This window comes from Coloeus monedula (genome assembly GCF_965178545.1).
Source record: "Coloeus monedula genome assembly, chromosome: 2".
In the NCBI taxonomy this organism is placed as follows: domain Eukaryota; kingdom Metazoa; phylum Chordata; class Aves; order Passeriformes; family Corvidae; genus Coloeus; species Coloeus monedula.
Window position 1 is genome coordinate 40,263,632 of NC_138782.1, and position 20,693 is coordinate 40,284,324.

At 51.1% G+C, this 20,693-nt stretch overlaps 1 protein-coding gene across 1 annotated transcript; it reads left to right on the forward strand.

The window, feature by feature from the left end:
- Positions 1-2,043: 2,043 nt before the first annotated feature.
- Positions 2,044-19,332, forward strand: TJAP1 (tight junction associated protein 1). The gene is made up of 9 exons (XM_082277227.1): positions 2,044-2,125; positions 4,219-4,272; positions 6,350-6,508; positions 9,572-9,600; positions 10,275-10,436; positions 11,045-11,111; positions 12,814-12,921; positions 13,615-13,698; positions 15,390-19,332. Exons 3-9 carry the CDS (start codon positions 6,383-6,385, stop codon positions 16,704-16,706), a joined length of 1,893 nt encoding a protein of 630 aa, XP_082133353.1. The 5' UTR covers positions 2,044-2,125; positions 4,219-4,272; positions 6,350-6,382; the 3' UTR covers positions 16,707-19,332.
- The last annotated feature ends 1,361 nt before the right edge of the window (positions 19,333-20,693 follow it).

Here is a 20,693-nt window from a genome sequence, read left to right on the forward strand (position 1 = left end):
CCTTTTTTCAAAGCATTCCTTTTAGAACTTTTTTTTCTCTGCTAGGGACCTCTTTCTTGTTACTGGAGATAAAGCAATGCTCATGGGTGGTGGTGTGGTTTTGTATGCATGCCAAGTGGCTGTTTGTTCTGTACAGGGCCCACAGAACTGTCTTAAGCAATTCAATGCGAGATGACATCTGTTTCTGGTGTGTGGTAAAGGTTTTGCCTTTCTCTGATCACACAGAGAACAGAGCTACCTTGCAAGTGGATTTTACACTGAGGGATGCTTTCTGGTAAAACCAGCTGGAGTCAAGCTTGTGTGCTGCCTGTGTAAGCTGCACTCTGTCACTGTGTCATGGTTAATCCCAGCTGGTAACCAAGTACCACACAGCCGCTTGGTCACTCTTCCCTCTGCTCTGAGTGGGATGAGGAGGAGAACTGGAAAAAAGTAAAACTTGTGGGTTGAGATTAGAACAGTTTAATAATTGAAGCAAAGTAAAATATAATAATAATTGTAATGGAGAGAGGGAGAGGAATAAAAGCCAAGAAAAACAAGTGATGAACAATGCAATTGGTCACCACCCGCTTACCAATGCCCAGCCTGTCCCTGAGCAGCAGTTGGCTATTCCCAGCAACTCCCCCCCGTTTATGTACTGAGCATGATGCCATTAAGTATGGAATATTCCTTTGGTTGCTTTGGGTCAGCTGTCCTGACTATGCCTCCTCCCAGCTTCTTGTGCACCTTGTCACTGGCATGAGAAACTGAAAAGTCCTTGAGTAAGCACTGCGTAGGAACAGCTAAACCATCAGTATATTACCAACATAACTTTCATCCCAAATCCGAACCACACCACTGTACCAGCTACCAGAAAGAGAATTAACTCTGTCCCAGCTGTAACCAGGACATGCTGTCCCTGTGAAGAAAAAGTCTGTCTGTGTTTCATCTTTGTGAGGTGGTTGAGGGATCCCCAGCTTTTTGCATGAACAAAGCAAATTGTTAGGTTTACACTGCAGTCTTCTGACCCTTTGTGTATTTGTGTGTGTCTGCCTGGAAGATGTGACTACTGCTTATGCTGATCAGTGTGAGCCTTGTGGCCCTCAATAAGCCATTCCAGTGAAGCTGTAATTGTCAGTGAGTTTAGAAATCAAGACTGGCACAACATTGGATAATAGCTAGAAGACAGTAGAATTGGACCTACTGCAGGTGATAGACTGCTAGGAAGAGGACTGTAAATGTTAAGGAACATTACTGATGAGAGGTGGAAAGGATGGACAAAAGGAGCTAGGAGGTTAAGTTTCCTCTTGTATTACAGTGCTAATTAGAATAGCTGAAGAGCTGCCTCCTGCTGTAGCTCCCAGCTAAAATTGAGCTTCTGCAGGATAGTCTTAATGTGGACTTGACAGCAAGCTCCTTCAAAGAGAGGCTTGTGAATAGTGTGATGAGCAGAATTAGTGCCGCCTTCTATTTCTGGATATTACCTATATCCATTTCTGCTTTGGAGCACGAGGTCCATCTGTTGTGCAGAGATTATCTGCTCCTTTCTGAACAGAGGGGTGGTGAGTTGAACCGCCTTGGGATTCTCACTCTGTGGTAGCAAGCGGTGCTCAGATGTTGTAGATGAGGAGACCTTTGCTGTCCTGTTCACTGCAGGGATGTCTGCAAAACTAAGTTGGGCTGGTGTGGCAGAGTCATTGAAGCAGAATGATGGAGACTGGATTCTTGATGTTGGACAGGAATGCAGGTGGGGAAGCAGGGACCCCCGGAGCCATGTAGAAAAAACAGCTGCCTTTCCAAGGTCAGTTACTGGTCTGCACAGACATCCTGCTCAGTTGAGAGATGGTTAAATGACCTTTGCTTTCTGGGATACATTGAAGACATGGAACTTTTTACCATGGTGACCTGGCATTAGATAGTAGTGCAATGGTACAGCAGTTTGCTGTTGACTTGTGCCCTGGCACTTGGCTATGGGTTGCTCTGAGCATGCCTGGTTGTTTCCATGTTTTGTGCTGATAGGTGACTGACAGCAAGTTTCCTTTCTCATGTTTCAGGAACTGTTGGCCAGATGCTGCTGAATGCTGACAGGGGAAAGCTGATTCGGAGACAAATGACCAGAAATGTTTGGACACGTCGTCACTTGGGATCTGTAAGTCCTTGTTTGAGGGAAAGTTGCCTGGCAGCCCTGTGAGTTTTTGAGTATGGAAATTCTCAGATCATGAGGGTAGATTTCAAATCCTGGTATCTTTTCCAGGTAAGTGGGGCTGAGATGGCAGGTAGCATGGTTGCTGCCTCTAGGGCAGGAAGCAGGAGAGTTCTGTTTGAGCCTGAGGAACTGTGTGCTGAGAGACAAGGAGGCCTTTGGCATGTTCGTTCTGAGCACAGCTGCAGTGGAAACATGCATGCGTGCAGCTGTTCCTGGAAGCCTCTGTCTGTCTGCCATGTGGCTGGTGGTTATCCCTTGATGCTGAACCAGCTCCTGCTGAGAGTTAATGGAAAAGCAGATTCAAGCTATACTGCCCTGATCCTTCCTGGAGGTGCATGTTCTCCCTTTCTCCCCTCATACTTTACAGTTTGCCCCACAGAGCAGTTAATGCTGTTGTGAAGCTGTTTTTCCCTGTGCTAGTTGAGACCCGACTACAGCATTATAGCAAGGAAAGGGGCCAGACAGCTTGTTGGGGCAGGGCCAGCACTGGGGCACCTCTTCAATTTGTTTTGGCAAAGCTTGATTTTGCGTGGTCCTGGTTGCCTGCTTGTTCCATTCACCTTGAATCTGACTCTCCCTGCATGTGTGTAACTGCTCCACATCCTGCTCTCCTGTCCCACCTCCCAGGGCTTCGTGCCACTGACAAGGGAAAAGTAGCACAACATCAATAGTGCTTCAGGGAAAGGAAGGTTTTACTGAATTCTCTTTCATGCCAGTGGCAGAATGATGGCACCAAAGCTACTCTCTTACAGCTGGCTAACCCAGATTAACCCAATTCTCTTCTTGTAGTGAGGGGTACATGTTGTGGTTTGATTTCAGCTGCCAACTAAGCATCAACAGCTGTTGGCTCACTTCTCACCCCTCAGTGGAATGGGGAGAGATTTGGGAAAAAAGTAAAATTTTGTTGGTTGAGATACAGACAGTTTAATGGGACAGAAAAGGAAGGGCTAATAATAAAAGAATTAGAATGTACAAAGCAAGGGATGCACAGTGCAATTGCTCACCACCTGCTAACCAATGCCCAGCTAATTCCTGAGCAGTGGTCCCTGGCCAGCTTTCCCCCTAGTTTATGTATTGACCATAATGCCATATGCTATGGAATATCCCTTTGGACAGTGGGGGTCAGCTGTCCTGGCTATGTTCCCTCTCAGCTTCTTGTGCCACTCAGCCTACTCCCTGATAGGGTGAAAAGCTGAAAAATCTTTGCCTTTGTGTAAACACTGCTTAGCAACATCTAAAACACCAGTGTGTTATCAACATTATTCTCATCCCGAATCCAAAGCACAGCACTTACTAGCTACTAGGAAGAAAATTAACTCTATCCCAGACAAAACCCGTAAAATACCCCAGGCTTTGACCAGAGAGGAAGGTTATTTCTGAACCTGTTTTGTATCCGTGGTTGGCTGGATATTTTACAGAGGCCTGTCAACAGCAAGGTAGAGTATGATATGCTGCTTGATGGAAATCAGAGAGTAGCTTGCCTTCCTCCCTTGTGGAGGTGTTGGGTTATCACAGCTCTAGGCACAAATGTTTTGGCTCAAACAGGAGCCTGATAATTGCCAGCTCATTTGTGGGTGAAAAGCACTGACTTAAAAGGATGAGTGAGATAATTGTTAGCATCACCAAGGTTCTGTACTGAGGGCTTCACAGTTAGCATCCCTCTGCAGTGGCAGGGAAGATTAGCTGGGAGGGTCCTATTCTAAAGGAGGTTTGTTTAGTCCTCCCTGGAACCAATGTTGCTTTGAAGCCACTGCTTCATGAATTTTGAGTTTATGTGATTCCAGTTGCCTGAGTGCCTTGAACATTTCCTTGCCATATGCCTTTCCGGCTCTTGCTGGGCTATGTGGCCAGATATTTCTAAGTTCATTTTCTTTACTTTCAGAAGATCTGATGTAGGTTGAGGTGGGTGCCTGGAATGAGGTGGCCATTCCAGTTATCCTTGGTTATGAATATTCCCTATGCATTACGTACTTACGGGATGAGATTTCAAGCTGGCTGTTTTGGTGGATGCTAAGCTATTTGTTTCTCTTCTTCAGGTCATCTCAGTGAGTGTCCCAGCTTCATGAGGCTTCGAATTTGAGCCCAGGCTGGTAAGTGCTCATGTCCTTATGGACTAGAGTAATGATTGTGATTTTAGCTGGGCATATCTTCATGCACATCTCCTGTCCTTAGCCTGGCAGAATTGACAGAAGAGTCTCTTAGACCACCTGTTTGATAGTGGGCCATTTACAAACCTGCTTTGGGTCAGGTTTTCAGCCTTTCTCTTTGAAAAAGGAGAAATGTCTTCCCAGCAAATCAGACCTATCTGTTTTGCTTAGGGATGCAGTGCAATGTGTATTCAGTATCATGGATGTAATTTTTCTAAAATATTAGAGATTTCTTCACCTACTTCAGTCTTTTTAGGAGAAGGGACCTTGAGGAAATGACTGCAGCAAGGGAAAGTTCCCAGCAGTCTGATGGGGGAGATTTACATGTTAGTCCTAGGAAGTTGTTCGTGTTTGTGGAAAGGTGCAAGAAACCTTTGTGAGCTTGTGTTTGTAGCAGAGTGAAGGACAGTTTGCAAATGTACCTGTGAAGTGTAAAGCCTATTATGTCTTGGGACCACTCTGTGCTTGGTGCTGACACCTCCCACTTGCCAGTTCTCTCAGGGGACTCAGTCTAGGTGTCAAAAGAGGCAGCTACATGAGAGTGGATAAGAATTGGAGAGAACTCCTGGGGTGCCATTCAGGCTCTTACCATGTAAAATGTCACTGTCCAACACACAAAGCAAGTGAAGTCTGCTGGGTGACGGGCCCAGTGGTAGCTGTCAGCTGCAGCTGTGTAAATGGGAGTTGTGTGGCCCTGCTTGTAGAAGTGGGGAGAGAGCGTGGTTTGAGAGAACACAGGTCCTGCACTTTGAAGTGCTGCAGGTCAGGTGCTGAGGATTGCAGAGATGCTAGGCTTGCTGAGTATAAGGGTCCTACAAGGGCAAGGAGAATGAGAACTGGGCACTTAATCCAAATATAGGACAACTATGAATGATGCATATGTCGTCACTGAGGAAAGTCTGGTATTGGGCTCTGCAGCACCTGCTTAGTATCTCCAAGACTTCTTGTCTTGTGTACAACAGGCTGTTGACATTCTGGCTGCTTGTGGGGAAGTCTTCCTGCCCTCCACTGCAGACCCAAAAGATGGAAAGGAGGGTGTTTCTTCCATGTGTACAAGACAGCTGCTTTTCTTCTACCCTATTTTTTGCTCTTGTACTGCTCCTGCAGCAGGAAGAATCTCAGCATGGGTAGGATGAAGGAACTAATCTTTCCACTAGTGGTACAACTGCATGTCTACTTATTGCACACGTATTCACTCTAAGGGTGGTGAGGTACCGGAACAGGTTGCCCAGAGACTCTTCATCCCTGGAGGTTCAAGGCCAGGCTGGATGCGGCTCTGAGCAACCTGGTCTAGTGGAAGGTGTCCCTGCCCATGGCAGAGGGGTTGGAATGAGATGATCTTTAAGGTCCCTTCCAACACAAACTATTCCATGATTCTATGTTACAAAACCTGGCCTTAGGTACCAACATCAGGGACAGTGCTCCCTAATTTGATGCCACCTGTGATTTGGGGGTTGTCTTTGTCTTTTTTGCCAGAGTTATCAGTTCTCCTGACAAGTCTCCCATGGTCTGCTGCGCCAGGGACCCAGTGTAAGCCAAAAAGTTCTGGGCTCTTTAATGGCTGAAGTCTCCTCCCACATAGTCCCTCCTGACAGTGACAGGACATGATCAATAACTCCTGCTCCAGCTGTCACTGCTGCCTGTAAAGCTTGCAGTTTCCATATTGAAAAAGGCCTTTCCTAAAGAGCCTAATCAATATGCTGCTGTGAGGTCTGTTCTCATTTGCTATATATAATCTGGACACACACAACTACGTGAGTGAGCGTGTGTAGAGGGGGGAGAGGATGTGCCAGCCCTCTGCTCTCACTGGCTGGGAGAAGGACACAGCTACCTCTTACTTTGCTCCCTCTCTTGCAGCTGCTGCTCAAGGCTTGTGGCTACATCCTTTCCCTGCTCTATTAGCACTCTGCATGGGGACCTGCTCTGGGACTCCAGGGGAGCTGAATTCCTGCTGGGTCACTTCTACGGTTCAGTGGAGCAGCCGTGACTCTGTCTTCTGTACACTTTCTGCTGTTGGTAGGTAACCCGCTTTTGGAGCCACGCAGGTGGGAGGATGTCGAGCACAGCCCCGTCAAAGAAGCCTTACCGCAAGGCGCCCCCGCAGCATCGCGAAATCCGACATGAGGTACCCATCATTCGTGACGACCAGGATGGAGTGATCTTGGCTGAGCAGAGTCAGGTAACAACTTGCCGGGTGACAAAGGGCTTAACACCATTGCACCAGCAAACAGGGTTTAGTTACACCGAGGCAGGCCAGCTCGAGCAGGCAGAGGGGTTTGAGGTTTGCAACCTGAACTTCTCCTCATCGTGGTCCCTGGAGTCCAGCAGTGAGAAGGAAGTGGCAGGGTGCAGAGCAGAGTTGAACATCAAGAGCCAGACTGTCTCACCAGCACTTCCACGTGGTGGGAAGATGGGGCAGCGAAGTGGGAAGCGGTGCTCAAACCGCAGTCGTGGGCACCACAGCAAATTTGTGAGCCGTAGCATGGAGACAGTTCTGGTGTCTGGAGATGAAAGACACCATCCCACTTGCTCTTTCAAGAGCAGAAGCCTGGAACGCTCACTTATATTTAAAGAGCCTCCCGAAGTCCTGACACCGAGGAAGTTTCGTGTCTCTTCTACACACCTGCCTCTCAAAGGGATCTTGAAGCAGACCAACATGACAGGCTCATGCCCTGAGAGCTTATGCAAGTCCCGCTCATTAGAGACACTTTGCCGTGGTCGTGGTTCACGCAAGTACAGTGATCCTCAGCTCTGCCTCAGCCCTAGGGAGAAGCGCTCCCTGGAGCACAGCAGCAGCAGGGCCACTGACTCTGTCAAGCGCAGGGAGAAGATCACAGAGGAAAAACTGCAGTTCTCCAAATTCCTGGATGAGATTACCCAGCGGGTGCTGAGTCCCAACCGCTTGCGCTCACTGGGAGAGACCAGGGGAGCAGAACAAGACCAGAACTCTCCCCTTTTCCCCAGAAGCTCTGTGCCAGCAGGCCAAGGGGAAGGTCGTCTGAAAGGGGTCAAAACCAAGCATGCAACTGAAAGATCCCCCTGCCCAAGCAGAAGAAAAGCAGAAAAGAAAAGTGAGGGGCTGGGAATGGCTTCGGGCCAGAGAAAGTATGCTGAGGAAGCTGAGAGAGTTTCCAGACTAAGAAAGAAACCTGTCCTTGGGAGGAAGGACAGTAAGGGAAAACTCCTTTCCTTGGAGAGAAGGGTAGTAGATCTGTGTCAGTATGAGCCGCAGCAGCTGGCAGACCTGGGGCTGGCAGGGACATCCTCTGGGCAGCAGCATTCACTGTCTTCATGGAAAAGCAGTGCAGAGGGCAGAAGGGATGAAAGCAGTCCCTGTTCACAGCTTTTACAGCCACACCATCAGTGTGCTAAGCTTGGGCAGAAGCGTGCAGTGGAGCCGAACTACCCAGAGAAAGGATCCTGCTCCACTCCAACATGCTGGAGTCGGGAGGAGGGACCACCTACCCCATCTAGATCCTCCCCTTCCTTCAACCTGGCACTAAACAAGGTAGGTGCCAGGGTCACCAACTTGCAGGCAGGGCTCTCTCAAAGGCCAAACCCCTACCTGGATGTCATCTAGTCTGTAATGCCAGGGCAGAGAGCGAGAGCAGGCCCCCAGACCTCATGTTGTGGGTGCTTAATCACCAGAAGGTGCTCTCTTGTGGGTGCCACTCATGGCTGTGCTACAGGTTGGGTTACTCCAGGGAGTAACCAGCTTCCCTTTGGCCCAGGACTTAAGGAAGGTAGAAACTGGTGCTGTTAGCCCCACTGCAGACTTCCCGGGTGTTTGCTGGTTGGACGCCCTTCAGGCTGCTGGGCAGTAGGTGTGTGCTGGAGGGAGGCAGCTCTCTTGTCAGGAGGTGCTGGGATGTTCCTGGTGCTTTGTGTATGCCCTGTGCCTGGCTGTCTTGGGGTACTGGATGTTTGTGTGATAGCTGTTTCAGGTTCTTTAAGCTTTCTCTTCTTTTCTCTAGCCTGCTTTGAGGCAATGCCATCACCTTGTATTAATAAGAATCACATTATCCCCTTTGCCTGGTCACTATCATCTGCTGTTTGTGTATTTGTGAGGGCAGGGGAGGCAGTTGCTGGATAATTCCATGTGAATTAACTGATTGCCATGTGGAGTGAGGAGGTAAGAAAAGAATGGATTGATGCTTTGCCTTTAGGAACAGGACGGTGTCTGCAGGTGGTAAAGACCATTGTTTTAAAGTGTGAATTAATGAAGGAAGCAGCCCCTGATGTCTTAAGGCCAGAACTGGGATGGTGTACCTTATGGAATTGTTAGCAGCTCAATGGCTGTCTGACCTGGTCTCTCAGCCCAGGGCTGACTGTGACCCTTAATGGACTCTCTAAAGTGTGGCAGCACTTGGGTTTGTGAAGTGCTGTTGGTATGAAGCACCAAAAATCATCCATGGGCGGTTTGGGCTTTGTGAGAGTGGTCCGAGTCTTGGGCTTTCACAGAAAATACGGTTGTTTCTAGTGCTAGTTAAATATCTCCCAGCCATCTTGTCAGGCAGCAACCATCTCATGGGTTAGCACAGGGAGTACAAAGGAAGTGAAAATACCTGAACTGTGTGCTCTGTCTGCTCCCTGTGTCCTTGTTCTGCAGGGTCCTGCTCCAGCCATCTCTGGGGATATTGCCCATAACATTTTCTTTTACAGGCTTTTCTGACCTTTGGTGTTTCTTCTGCTATCCTAGAATAGTTACAGTGGCTGGTTTCAGGTCTGCAGAAAGAAACCTTTTTCACGGCACAATCTGGGTGGTATAATTGGTAGCCATAATTTTCAGGTCCCAAATGATTGTGTCTCGTGCTTTTTGTGGGGCTTCAGGAGCCTCACAAGTGATTGCTGCGGTGACAAGTGAATCCTGTGTATGCTGGCCTGTGAGATTCCTGCTGCCCACCAGCTGTGGATGTGGAGGAAGCTGAAACACCAGCTAAGGTGGTGATGTTACAAGAGATGCTGAGATTGCTCCATGGGGAGGGTAAAGTTACCTAACTCGTGTGGTGGATTCTAGTCCAGCTCTTCTACCCTGAACCAGGACACACAGTGTGTTTTGGTATCAGATAGCTGAGCAGTGTGTACAGATCCTTGTAGCTCTAAGCTTGCCTGGTATGAACTGTCAGAGCAGGGGAGGAAGAGTCACAGCTAGGGTCTAGCAACCAAAATTGCCTTTTAGGACAGTGTGAGAGACCAACTCCTCCTCTAAAAGAATCTCACAGCTGTTTTCTTCCCTGTGCAGGAACCCTTGACGGATGCAGAAAGGATGAAGTAAGTGTCCTGCTCCCCCTTTATGCCTGTCATACTGCAACTGTGTAGGTGCTGATTCCTCACATCCTGCCTGTGCCAGCTGCACAGTGAAGCTGACTGGCCCTGCAGTCTCCTCTCAGATCTTCAGTCGTCTTGGGGCTGTGTGGGCAGATCTTTGGTCTGTGCCTTGCCAACCTGTGCCTTGCATGTCCCTCCCACTGGAGGGGGAGGGAACATAGACCCCCCCCCCCCCCGTACAGGTGCTGGCAGAAGAGTTGGTGGGTGTGAAAAAAAGCAGGTGAAGTCTTTAATACAGGTGGAGAGAGGATTTTTCCTTTCTATTCTTCTAACCTGGACTGGGATAAATTATTGATTGGTTTTCATTCATCGGTGAGAGACACTGGAGCTGTGCAGCTCATCTGTCTTTATGCAAGCACTGTAACCCGAGAGGGAGCTGGGAGCCATGGCTGGCCAGCTGGCATGTGCTTCTTTGCCCCTGCTCCAAGAGTGTCTGTCTGTCTTGACTGAGATGTACCTCTTGTGTCATGTGTTGAAGTCTCCTGTCAGTTCAGTTCCTGACTTCCTGGGGCCCCTCTGAGGGCTCTTGGGCCCTAGTGCAGGGCAGCGGGGTGGGGGTGCTGGTGTGGAATACCCCTTGTGCATTCAGTGCTACCTTGTTCCTGTTCCTGCTCCAGGCTACTGCAGCACGAGAATGAGGAGCTTCGTCGACGGCTGACATATGTGACTAACAAAATGGAGGCAATGGAGAGGGAACTGGAGTCAGGTCAGGACTACCTGGAGATGGAACTGGGTCAGAACCGTGAGGAGCTGGAGAAGTTCAAGGATAAATTCCGTAGGTATGAAAATGAGAGGGGTAGAGTTAGAGAGATCCCTCACACCAAAGGCTCCCTCAGCTGGCATGAGCAGGCTGTGCCCTGTTGCGCAGATCAAAGGCATGCTGCATCCTTGATAAGGCGCACCTCCAGACTCTAGGGGAGATAAAGGCTTTGCAGCCATTATTTCTTCCCGAGTACTGTGTAGGAATGCTGCCAGCATGAAAGGCTGATGACAGGGAATTCTTCATCTGTTGGATGTATGCATGTGTGCAAAAAAAGCCACTGGTGGCTCCAAGAAAATACATCATTGCTTTACCTGAAAAGTACCTCAGTTAAAAATCAGTGCCAGTCACTGGTCATGTGCTTAGACATGCCATAGCTCAGAGGAGTCCTCCAAAGTCATCTACATCCTCTCCTGCAGGATCCTTTCACCCAGCCAGCCTCATCTTGCCTCCAGTAACTTGGGGTCTGAAAACCATCGTGTCAGAGGTGAGGCATAGTTAGTATGCCTGGTTGTCTTAGTAGCAGTCTTTCTGAGTTCTGGATATGATGGTTTTCTTGGCACCTATGAAGACAACTTGAGTAGGTGCCTGAGATCCATTCCCAAGCCTACAATCGTGTTTCTGTAGGTTGCAGAACAGCTACACTGCTTCCCAGAGAACCAACCAAGACCTGGAGGAGAAGCTGCATGCCCTGGTGAGTGCCCTATTAAGTCACTACAGAGATGAGGTAGAAGAGACCAGTGTATGTTAGAAGCAGATGGGGGAAGGGGCCCTGTCTTTACCCAGCAGATGTGGCAGTGGGTGAAGGGTGAGATTCTGGGCATGACTATCTACTCCCCATTCTGGCTGGTGTCATGAGCGGTTTTCTTGATTTACTGAGCCCCTCCTTGGTCACATATGAGAGCTTTGGTTCCTCACAACATAATTGCATGGTATTCCGTCATGTTGCTTCAGTCCCTCTCAAAATGCCAGGGATGTGTCAGCCAGTCTTGGGGTGGTCATCCTGGGAGGATGGGGGCCGTCAGAGCAGCGCCAATATGCGTGTATGTCTGTTGTGTGCATTCATAACACTCATGGCTGTTTCTTTTCTCTCCCTCCCCTTCTCTTTCTCTTTCTCCTCCCCACGCTGCCGCTGACACACTCTGGGCGCACTCACCTCTCAGGCCTCTCTCAGCCAAAGCTGGATTTTTGCAGTTGCGTCTTTTCGTTTGTGTGTTTTTCCTTTTTCCTCTTTACGTGTCTCAGCCTGTTGTTCTCATTGTCAGTCCCACATACACCATCTCAGATGGAGGGGCCCCAGCCCTCGTCCAGCCAAGGGCTCACCTGGTATCCAGCAGCTGCCCGCAGATGCAGCAGGTCCTAGCTTGCAGGGCTCCATCTTAAGAGTGTTTGACTCTGAGCCAGCTGGAGCATGGCGTGTTGGGAAGTGGTGCCCATAAGCGGCAGCACCGCACAAGATGTGGATGGCTGTGAGCCTTGTTTGCTCCCTTTCCTTCCCCTTCTGATCTGTGAGCAGGCAAGTCAAATAGCTGAGGTGCTGATTGCCCAGGGTGAGATTTCTTTGGTCCTAGAAGTGGAATTTCTTGGGTTAATATTCATTGCCAATTATTCATTGTGCTGGTGCCTGAAGAGACCGTATACTGGGGAAGTACTGGCTCTCCATCCCCTTGCCTGTCTCTGTGCTGTACCTGTGACACACAGTTGGCCCTGGTGGTCACAGCCTCGCAACACCCTTGGGCAGTTTGGAAGAACTTCTTGAGAAAGCAATAGCTTGGTTGTTCTGAGTTGTCCCTCTTTGCTGTTACATCTGGGTCTCTATCAGCCCTGCACCTGAACTGTTAGGGAGTCTAAAGAGGCAAGATTGCCTGCTTTAGAGAGGACATTAGCTGAGCTTCCAATGAAGCTACAGGTCCTTTTACTTTCTAGAGCAAGGCTTAAACTCTTTCAAGATGGTGCCTTCCCCCTTTTGTCCATTCAGTATTGACTGCTGGATCTTTTCAGGCAGTATTCTTGTTTCAGTTTCCCCAGGAAAGAGGGCTCACAAGCTCAGAGGTCTTTGCTACCAGTGGCAGGTTGGGACTGATCACTCAAAACCACTAGCTTTTTATGAGGCACCATGGGAACCAGGGGCAGAGAGGAGACATGCTGGTGCTGCAAGAGATACTGCATTAAGGAGGTTCAAACTCAACCTGTTGTCTCTGTAGCTAGCAGAGTGGCTGGTCCTCTTTGGCTTTTGGAATCACCTTCTTTTGAAGAGGGTTGTCTTCCTTGTCTGTCTGTCTGGAAGTTTTTTGTATCCCAGCTGAACATGTCATTGTGCTACGCTTGGGCTGAGGTGGGTGGTGAAGCCAAGATCTGTGCTAGGGAGTTTTAAACCTGGTGTTCTTGCATCCCAGATTAAAAAGGCAGAAATGGACCGCAAGACGCTGGACTGGGAGATTGTAGAGCTCACTAATAAATTGCTTGATGCCAAAACCACCATCAATAAGCTGGAGGAACTCAATGTAAGTGTTGGTCTGCAAATGGCTGCGAAAGTGTGTGAGGTGTGGGCTTTTCCTTTTGTTCAAAGTCATTAGTGTAAAGCAGCACATGAATGACTCCAGTGTGTATGGAAGTGCGGGAGCTGTACATAATAGGGCCAGACAAACAGAAGAGGGTCTGAGGGGTTGAACAGGGAGAACGGATCTTCAAGTTTGATGTACTTACTCTTTTGAACTTAGGGTTTGACCTGAGTCTGAGCTATATCTATAGAGGGGTCATTCATTCCAGAGCTGGGAGGGAGCTGATGCCTTTTCTACACCATTAATGTAGCAGTTCCTGGATCTGGTGCCTGACTGTATTAATTGCTCTCAACTCCCTCCAGTCTGTCTGCATCATCAGATATGACTGAGCTGTGGGATGGGAGAGAAAATATGGTGGGATTTTTGGGGATGATTAAAATACCCAGAGGGAGAGGGGATTGATACACTGACAGAGGACATGATGGCAACAAGGATTGGAGTTGAAAGGGACACCTTGGCTGAGTTGTAAGAAAATACACGACGGTGTGGGGAGGGAGGAATGGCAGTGCCCTCATGAGCGATTCATCAGATGCTGCCTCTGGCTTCTGTTCAAGCAGCATCTGGTCTGGTGGTGCCTTTTTGGGTAAGAGTTTGGGCGAGTTTGACAGCGTTACACACTTGTGCCCTCTCTTGCAGGAACGCTATCGACAGGACTGTAACCTTGCAGTACAGCTGCTCAAGTGTAACAAGTCTCACTTCAGGAACCACAAGTTTGCTGATGTGAGTAGTAATCCTGCTGAGGTGGGGAAGGAGGGCTCATGGGTTTTGACTGCATTTTGCTTTCTGTGCAGGGCTGCTGGCCTCTCATCCTTCAGCCTCGGAGGTGGGGGGAGGCTCCTGTTCCCACTCCCACTGAGAGGGCAGCACAGAGCTTCTGCCAGCTCCTCTTTCATGACAGCTCCATTTCACAGTTCAGCCAGGAGCTGTTATAAAAAGCACAATAACCTTGAACTTGATAGCCTGCTGGGTGTGTGCTGGTAGCTGGCAGGAGGACAGACCTCTCTCTTACTCTCCTCCATCCTTTTCCCTTCCTCACCTGGCCACATGGAAGGGCCATACTGCCTCATAAGAAGTCAAGCAGCAGTAGTCTGACCAGATGTCGCTTACTCCTCTGAGGAGAAATGTGTGAGGTGGTATTCAGGGTGTTTTTTAGGCCTTCTGAACGGGAGAGGCTGGTACCGACTTGCTCCCCCTCGTGGGGAGGAATGAAGATGGGGGCAGTTCAGCTCATCCTGCTCTCATCTCCTTTCACATTAGTAGCTTCAGTTCTTTGGCTGAAAGTATCACCCAGGCCCTTACCCCAGTTCTCCTTCCCATACCTCTAGTCTCTTTCCCTCCTTTTTGTTCCTCTCAGCAAAACTACATGCTTGTCTTTTTTAACTTAGCAGGTGACCACTATGTCACCCTCCCCCACGGTGTCTCAAATTAGCACTCTTGAGGTCAGTGTATCAGTTACTGCTGGGGTAACCTTGACCTCTCTCCCAGCTGTCCCCCCTCTCTGGAGCTTTGAATTCTGCCCCCCAGAGCGCTGTGTTCCACATGGCTGCCACTGGAGGGGGGTTGGTGCTGACCAGCTGTGCAGAGAGCCTGCCTCACAGCCAGCTGTTGTTATGCAATGCACCCTGCATGCCCAGATGTGGGTGCAGTTTCCTTCTGGCTGTGATGGGACAGATGTTGCTATGCCACTGAGTGGCCTGGGGAGCTCTGCTCTCCGCTTCATGCTGCACTTGCCTGTGGGGTGACCAAGATGAGGGCAGCTTGGCAGAGTAATGGGGAGAGCATTAGTGCCCATTTGCAGGACAAGGGGTAGTGCTTACCTGCTGGTGAGACCCCAGTTCAAAAACTTTGGTAATAAGCCCAATGTTTGTCTCTCTGAAATTGAGAGAGTGAGGAAGCGGGGTGACGTGGTGGAGTTGGTAGGAACATGGGAAGGCATCGATCCTGGTCTGCGGGCAGGCTGCCAAGGCAGCATGGCTGCAATTACGCATTCAGGGAGCACTGTGGATCTCAGCAGTGGGGGCTGTAGAGTCACTTCAGTGCAACCACCAGCTGATTTTCCACAGATCAATTGACCCCTTCCTGGCATGTGCTGGATGGGCCTTATCTCTGTGCTCACAGGCATGTGGGACTGAGCCCACATGCTGTCTTTACCTGCTCACTTTGCCAAATGGGGCCTGTGAACCATGGCCTAGAACGAGCATGACTGCTGTGATAGCTAGAGAGCCTTGTTAGTTGCTCATGGGGCAGGTTTACTTTGAAAAAAGATACCCTTCCGAAGGGAAGGTAGGTGAATGTTAGGGTCAAGATAATGAGTACAAAATACACATGTAGGTTGGTTGGAAAAGGCAGATTATGTGGAACTAAATGGCTTGTGTGGCAGCCCCTTCTAATGTCCTTTTTCTTCTTCCTAGCTTCCCTATGAGCTGCAGGACATGGTGAATAAGCATTTGCACAGCACTCAGGAGTCTGCAGGCCCTGGCCAAGAAGCAGCCCACACCTTGGCTCCATCTGATGTTGTGCCCACCTCTGTCATCGCCAGAGTCTTGGAGAAACCAGAATCTCTGGTTCTGAATTCAGCCAAGTCTAGCAGTGGCAACTGTCCCATGGCTGAGGATGTCTTTGTGCATGTGGACATGAGCGGAGCTCTTCCTGATGCCTGCAACAGCACAGGGCAGACGGGAAAGGAGGGAGGAGATGTGGGGAAACAGCAGAATGGTGGCTGCAAGCTGCAGAGTAGTGCAGAAAGTGTGCCTGAGGAGGTGCCTGCCTTTGAGAAGCTAAGCCCATACCCTACTCCCTCACCTCCCCATCCTATGTACCCAGGGCGCAAAGTGATTGAGTTCTCTGAGGACAAGGTAAGGATCCCAAAGAACAGCCCCCTGCCCAACTGTACATATGCTACGCGCCAGGCCATCTCTCTCAGCCTGGTACAGAGTGAAGATGAGAGCTGCGACAGGCACCGGACACTCCCCAGCAGCCCTGCTTCAGAAGGGCGCCGTTCAGCCTCCAGCTGTTCCTGTCAGCAGTCCCCCAAAGCAGCCAGAGCTCATGGCTCTTCCCAGAGCAGCCCATTCAGCAGCCCTCCCCAAATCCCGAGCGCCTTTGCCAGCTCTGCTAGCTCTGAGGAGGACCTGCTGGCTAACTGGCAGCGTATGTTTGTGGATAAGGCACCCCCCACCTCAGAGCGAGTGCTGATGAACCGCACTGCTTTCAGCCGTGACACAGCCCCTGAGCTCCAGAAAAGGTTCAGCCGCTCCATGCAGGAGCTGGGTAGGGCAGCCTCAGCTTACTCGGATGGTGAGGAGTCTGCTAAGAGCTGCAGCTGGACCGTGAGCCGGGACTCAAGCGTGGACACAGACAGCACCGAGTCCAGAGCCCGCAGGAGCCATTTCTCCTCAGACTATGGTACAGATTTCTCCCAGGATGAAGCCCAGAAGCTGTTGCATGAAAGCAGCGGAGGCACTGCTGAGCCTGAAAGCCCCTCACCAGAGAAGCACAAGGACTATGTAGATCTTGGCTTGCCTGAGAGCCCAGCTGAGGAGAGAGAAATGCTTCTCCAGGGAAACAAGGAGAGCAGCCAAGGAGGTGCCCAAGAGGAAAGTGGAGAAGGCAGGGTCAAGCCTCCTTTCAGTCGGCCACACCGCAGCCCCAAGAGGATGGGGGTGCACCACTTACATCGCAAAGACAGTCTGACACAAGCCCAGGAACAGGGCAACCTTCTCAGCTGAGGCAGAGCTAGAAGCAGCCACACACTGCAGAGCACACTGTGGGATGCCTCCATCAGTCCACCTGAGGGAGAAGCCTCCTTTAGTACCCTACTACCTGGGGGAAATCTGCTCTGAGATTTTATATTTATTCTCTTCTTCTGCTACCTGGAAGAGGTGGGGTCTCCCTTCCCTGGCAACTCAGACCCACAGTACTAGCACATAGTGTGCAGAAGCACACCCACTGCCCCAACACACTTGCAGCTCTCTTCACAGCCTCACACTGGTGCCTGTACCAGAGCTAGTTCTTGGTACCCCTTGTCCTGGTGCCTGTGCCTCTTTTTGCTCTCATCCCCCTTCCCACTCAGGTACCTGAGGCCCTGGGTGCTCTCGTGCTGTTTCCCCACACCTGCTCTGCTCTCTTTTAACTTGTGCCAACAGGGCAGAGTGCCTGTGTGGTGGTGTCTGATTCCCTGGGAGCCCCAGGGGCTGTGAGTGGGGCACGAGGACTCTCCCAGCAGATGGCTGTGTGCCGTGGGGATTTGCTGGGATTGCTGGTGTCTCATTTTCCTGCTGGGTTTTGTTTTCCCCAGCTGCCCACTGGGTGGTTCCCCAGAATCTGCCTCAGCAGGTCGCTGTTGCATGTCTCCAGCATTGGGCTCAGCACCTGGTCCCCACTGAGGCAATGCACAGGTGCTTGTGCTGTGGGACACGGGTGCTGCCTGCTGGGCACTGGGGTTTTTGTTTGTGTGTCTCCTCCCTCACACCTCTTCCCCTGCTCTCTGTGCTGTTGTTTTGTTTGAACGGTGCTGATGCTTTGCTCTTGGGTGGGCTTCTTTCTTCTTTCCAGGCCTTTGGTTTTGGGGTGTATTGTTTTTCCTTTTCCCCACCCTGTGTAAACAGACACAGCCGTTGGCAGCCGGTCTGATGCCTGCACTGAGGGTGTGTAGAGGAGTCTCAGCTATCAGAGCTGCGCTTCCCTCTGATCCTGGCCTCCAGCCTGCAGAAACCCCTCCAGTCTCAAGAACAAGGTCTTGCCCTGGGCAAGCAAGGCGTGAAGGATGCTACCGGGCTTTTCTGGGCAGGGCTTGGTGCAGGGCCAGCAGGGATGCGAGGGCAGCATGCTGAGGAGCTGCTGCCTGCAGATGCACTACCTCATGGCTCGGCAGCAGCCCTTCACCAGGGTCTCCTTGCACGCCTCTCTCTCTGGGGGGCTCCAGGCTCTGGTGCCTCCCTGGGGCCTCCCTCTTTGGGTAGGGCTCTCTGCGTGTTTTTCCTAGGGTAGTGTGATATTGTGTGACTTTTCTTCTCAGTCTTGTGTGCTCAGTGTCTTGTTGGGGGGGAGGGAAAGGGAGAGGTCTGTAGATGTAGGTATTTTTTTGAGGGCTTATGAAGCTCAGGCCTCCTGTTTTAATTTTGTCCTGTGCCCATGTCTGTCTGGTGTTTTTTGGCTTCCACGGGGGTGCGGGGCAGAGAACAGCCCAGTTCCCTTCACCATACCCTCTTCAAACCCTGCCCTCAGCTTGCTGTCTGGTTTTTGAGTTGGGTTTGTGTTGTCCTCCCACTCTACACAATGCGGGCTCTTCATTGGGCTGGAGGAAAGCATCCTTCTCTCCAGGAGGGAGCATCTGTTCATATGCTTACATCAAGATTTGCAGCCAAAAGCTGCCTGGGGGCTCTGCTCCCCTCCCCAAACCCCTGTCTCTGCAAAGGGCTTGCAGCTTGTAGCTGGGGCCAGCCAGGGCTTCAGCTTGAGCCTGGAGGCTTCAGGGCCAGTGAAAGGGAGCTGGAGGCCTCTCTGGCAGCTGTGTAGGTTGTTTTATGTACCCTGGGCAGAGCTGCTGCCTACACACTCACCTTGTTTCCCACCTGGAACAGTCGTGGAGCTGGATGCCACCCTCTGGTGGGGAGGTGGGACTCAGTATTTCACTGCAGTATTTCGCTGTGCAGAGCGGCTGCTGCTTAGAGTGGGAGCCTCCTCTGAGCCTGCAGAGTATTTATCTCCCCTGTCCCAGTTGTGGGGGATTGGGGGGTTCTTCTGTTTACTGCCATCAGCCACTCCACTGCTGCATTTCTTTTGTTCTTCTGCAGCATTGCTGAGGGTTTGCATCTGCAGCAGCTGCCAGATCCTGCCTCACAGATGTCATCTGGGGTTGGATGCTCACTGAGTGAGCTGCTCTGGCTCTGAGGCTGCTGGTGGCCTGCAGTGAGGGTGACATTGCCCCTCAGGGCTCAGCCCCATCTCCCCTGAATGCTGGCATGCTAGTCAGTGGACAAAACTCTCTTTTGCTGAGGCAGCTGGTGCTGATGGTGCTGAACAGAGCCAGCCTCCCTCTGCTTTTGGTCAAGGTAGACTGAAAAGCAAAACAGTGAGGAAGTGGAGGGGTGGCAAAGGGATGCCCAATGCCTCACCTGACACTCGTGCTTTGCAGCATTAGGCTGCTGGCCGAGGTCGAGGGGGAGTGGTTGCCTCAAGCAGCAGAGCCCTCTCTTTCCCTGTGGGCATTGTGTCCTCTGCACTCCTGCCCACCTCCAGCAGTATTGGCTCTGGGGCTTTGAGCTCATCCCACTTCCGGTGTCCCAACTCCAGACTGTTAATCTGTCACTAATGTGGTTTTTTCTGAGATTTTCGAACTGATGTATATTTTAAGACCAGAAATAAACTATTTTAAAAGTAGATGGCAATGGCTATATTGTACTTGATGCTAGATAAGACCTGGACTGGGCTGAGCCTGAGCATGTGAGGGTGCAGAACTACTCATGGTACAGTGTCCAAAGTTTCTTGAACTGTGTGTGCCACCCATTGGCTCTTCCAGGGAGAGCGATCCTGTGACCTGTAAGCTGGTGCTATAAGCACCCCTGTGTTACTCGTAAGATTCTGCCTACCCCATTTCACATATTTTGCTGGCTGTCCTGGCTGATTTGTCTTGGTCGATCTCCACATGCTGATCTAGTGTAGGATAAGGTATAGCTAATCCTTTTGATAGTTGTTGGTTTCCTTGGAGTCCCAGCTCTTGGAGTCATCTGAGAGTATCACTTCCCACTTCAGAACATACCCCCTTGCTGGGGTTCCTAGGGGGTTTATAATGCTAGAGTCAATATTCCGTGTGGGGAGGGAGGATAGGGGGTGACTGGACATACCCCAGACAGGAAGCCCTCCAAACATGAGCCACGGAGTTCCTGCAGGATGCTGATACGGACATTTGGAAGTGTTTCCTTTTCACGTTGAAGGGTGCTGCAGAGGTCAGAGGGCTGTGATGAATTTTCCTCCATCTCTTAAGTTACACTGCCTGTGCCTTTCTGACCTGGCTGTATGCACAGCCTAACACTGGAAAGACTGTCTTGTTTCTTTGTCCCCGTAATTAATGATTTTGTTCCTTGTTCCCTTGAGTAGCAGCTGCTGCCACAATTTAATCTTCTAGCCTAATTTGAGCCTTGAAACACGATCTTCCTTGTCAGCAAGGGACGCTTGGCCAAGCAGCGCAACCCACGTTCACCAGGGCGTACACGGCTGGTGCCAAGCTCCCTGCAGAGCCCGATTAATCCAGCCCGCTTCCTCCTGGTCCGAGAGAGGGCCTGGGGGACAGAAAATTGGGCTGCCACCGACCTGTCCCCAGGGCCGGGCCCGTGTTGTGGAGCCTCGGGAAGCGCAGGAGGAGCCGTGAGGCGGCAGGCGAGGGGCTGGCGCCCCCTGCCGGCCCTCCGGGCCCGCGGCTGCTGCCCGTCCTTGGCCTGGAGGGGCCCACAGCGCCTGCCCGCGCCTGACACCTGCCCGGCCCTGCCGGTACCTGTGGGCACCTACCAGACCCTGCCCGGCCCTGCCGGTCCCTGCCGGTACCTGTGGGCACCTACCAGACCCTGCCCGTCCCTGCCGGTACCTGTGGGCACCTACCAGACCCTGCTCGTATTTGCCGGTCCCTGCCCGTCCCTGCCGCTACCTGCCGGCGCCCACCCTCCCGGGGTCACACAGTGGCGGAGGCGGACGCTCCCGAGTGGTGCCACCACATCTGT

What these genes read in the sequence shown, in the direction of transcription:
- TJAP1 (XM_082277227.1), top strand. Translation starts at nt 6,383, where the DNA reads ATGTCGAGCACAGCCCCGTCAAAGAAGCCTTACCGCAAGGCGCCCCCG. An exon ending in ACGGATGCAGAAAGGATGAA is followed by an intron (nt 9,601 to 10,274) that starts GTAAGTGTCCTG and finishes TTCCTGCTCCAG; the next exon opens with GCTACTGCAGCACGAGAATG. An exon ending in AGGAGAAGCTGCATGCCCTG is followed by an intron (nt 11,112 to 12,813) that starts GTGAGTGCCCTA and finishes CTTGCATCCCAG; the next exon opens with ATTAAAAAGGCAGAAATGGA.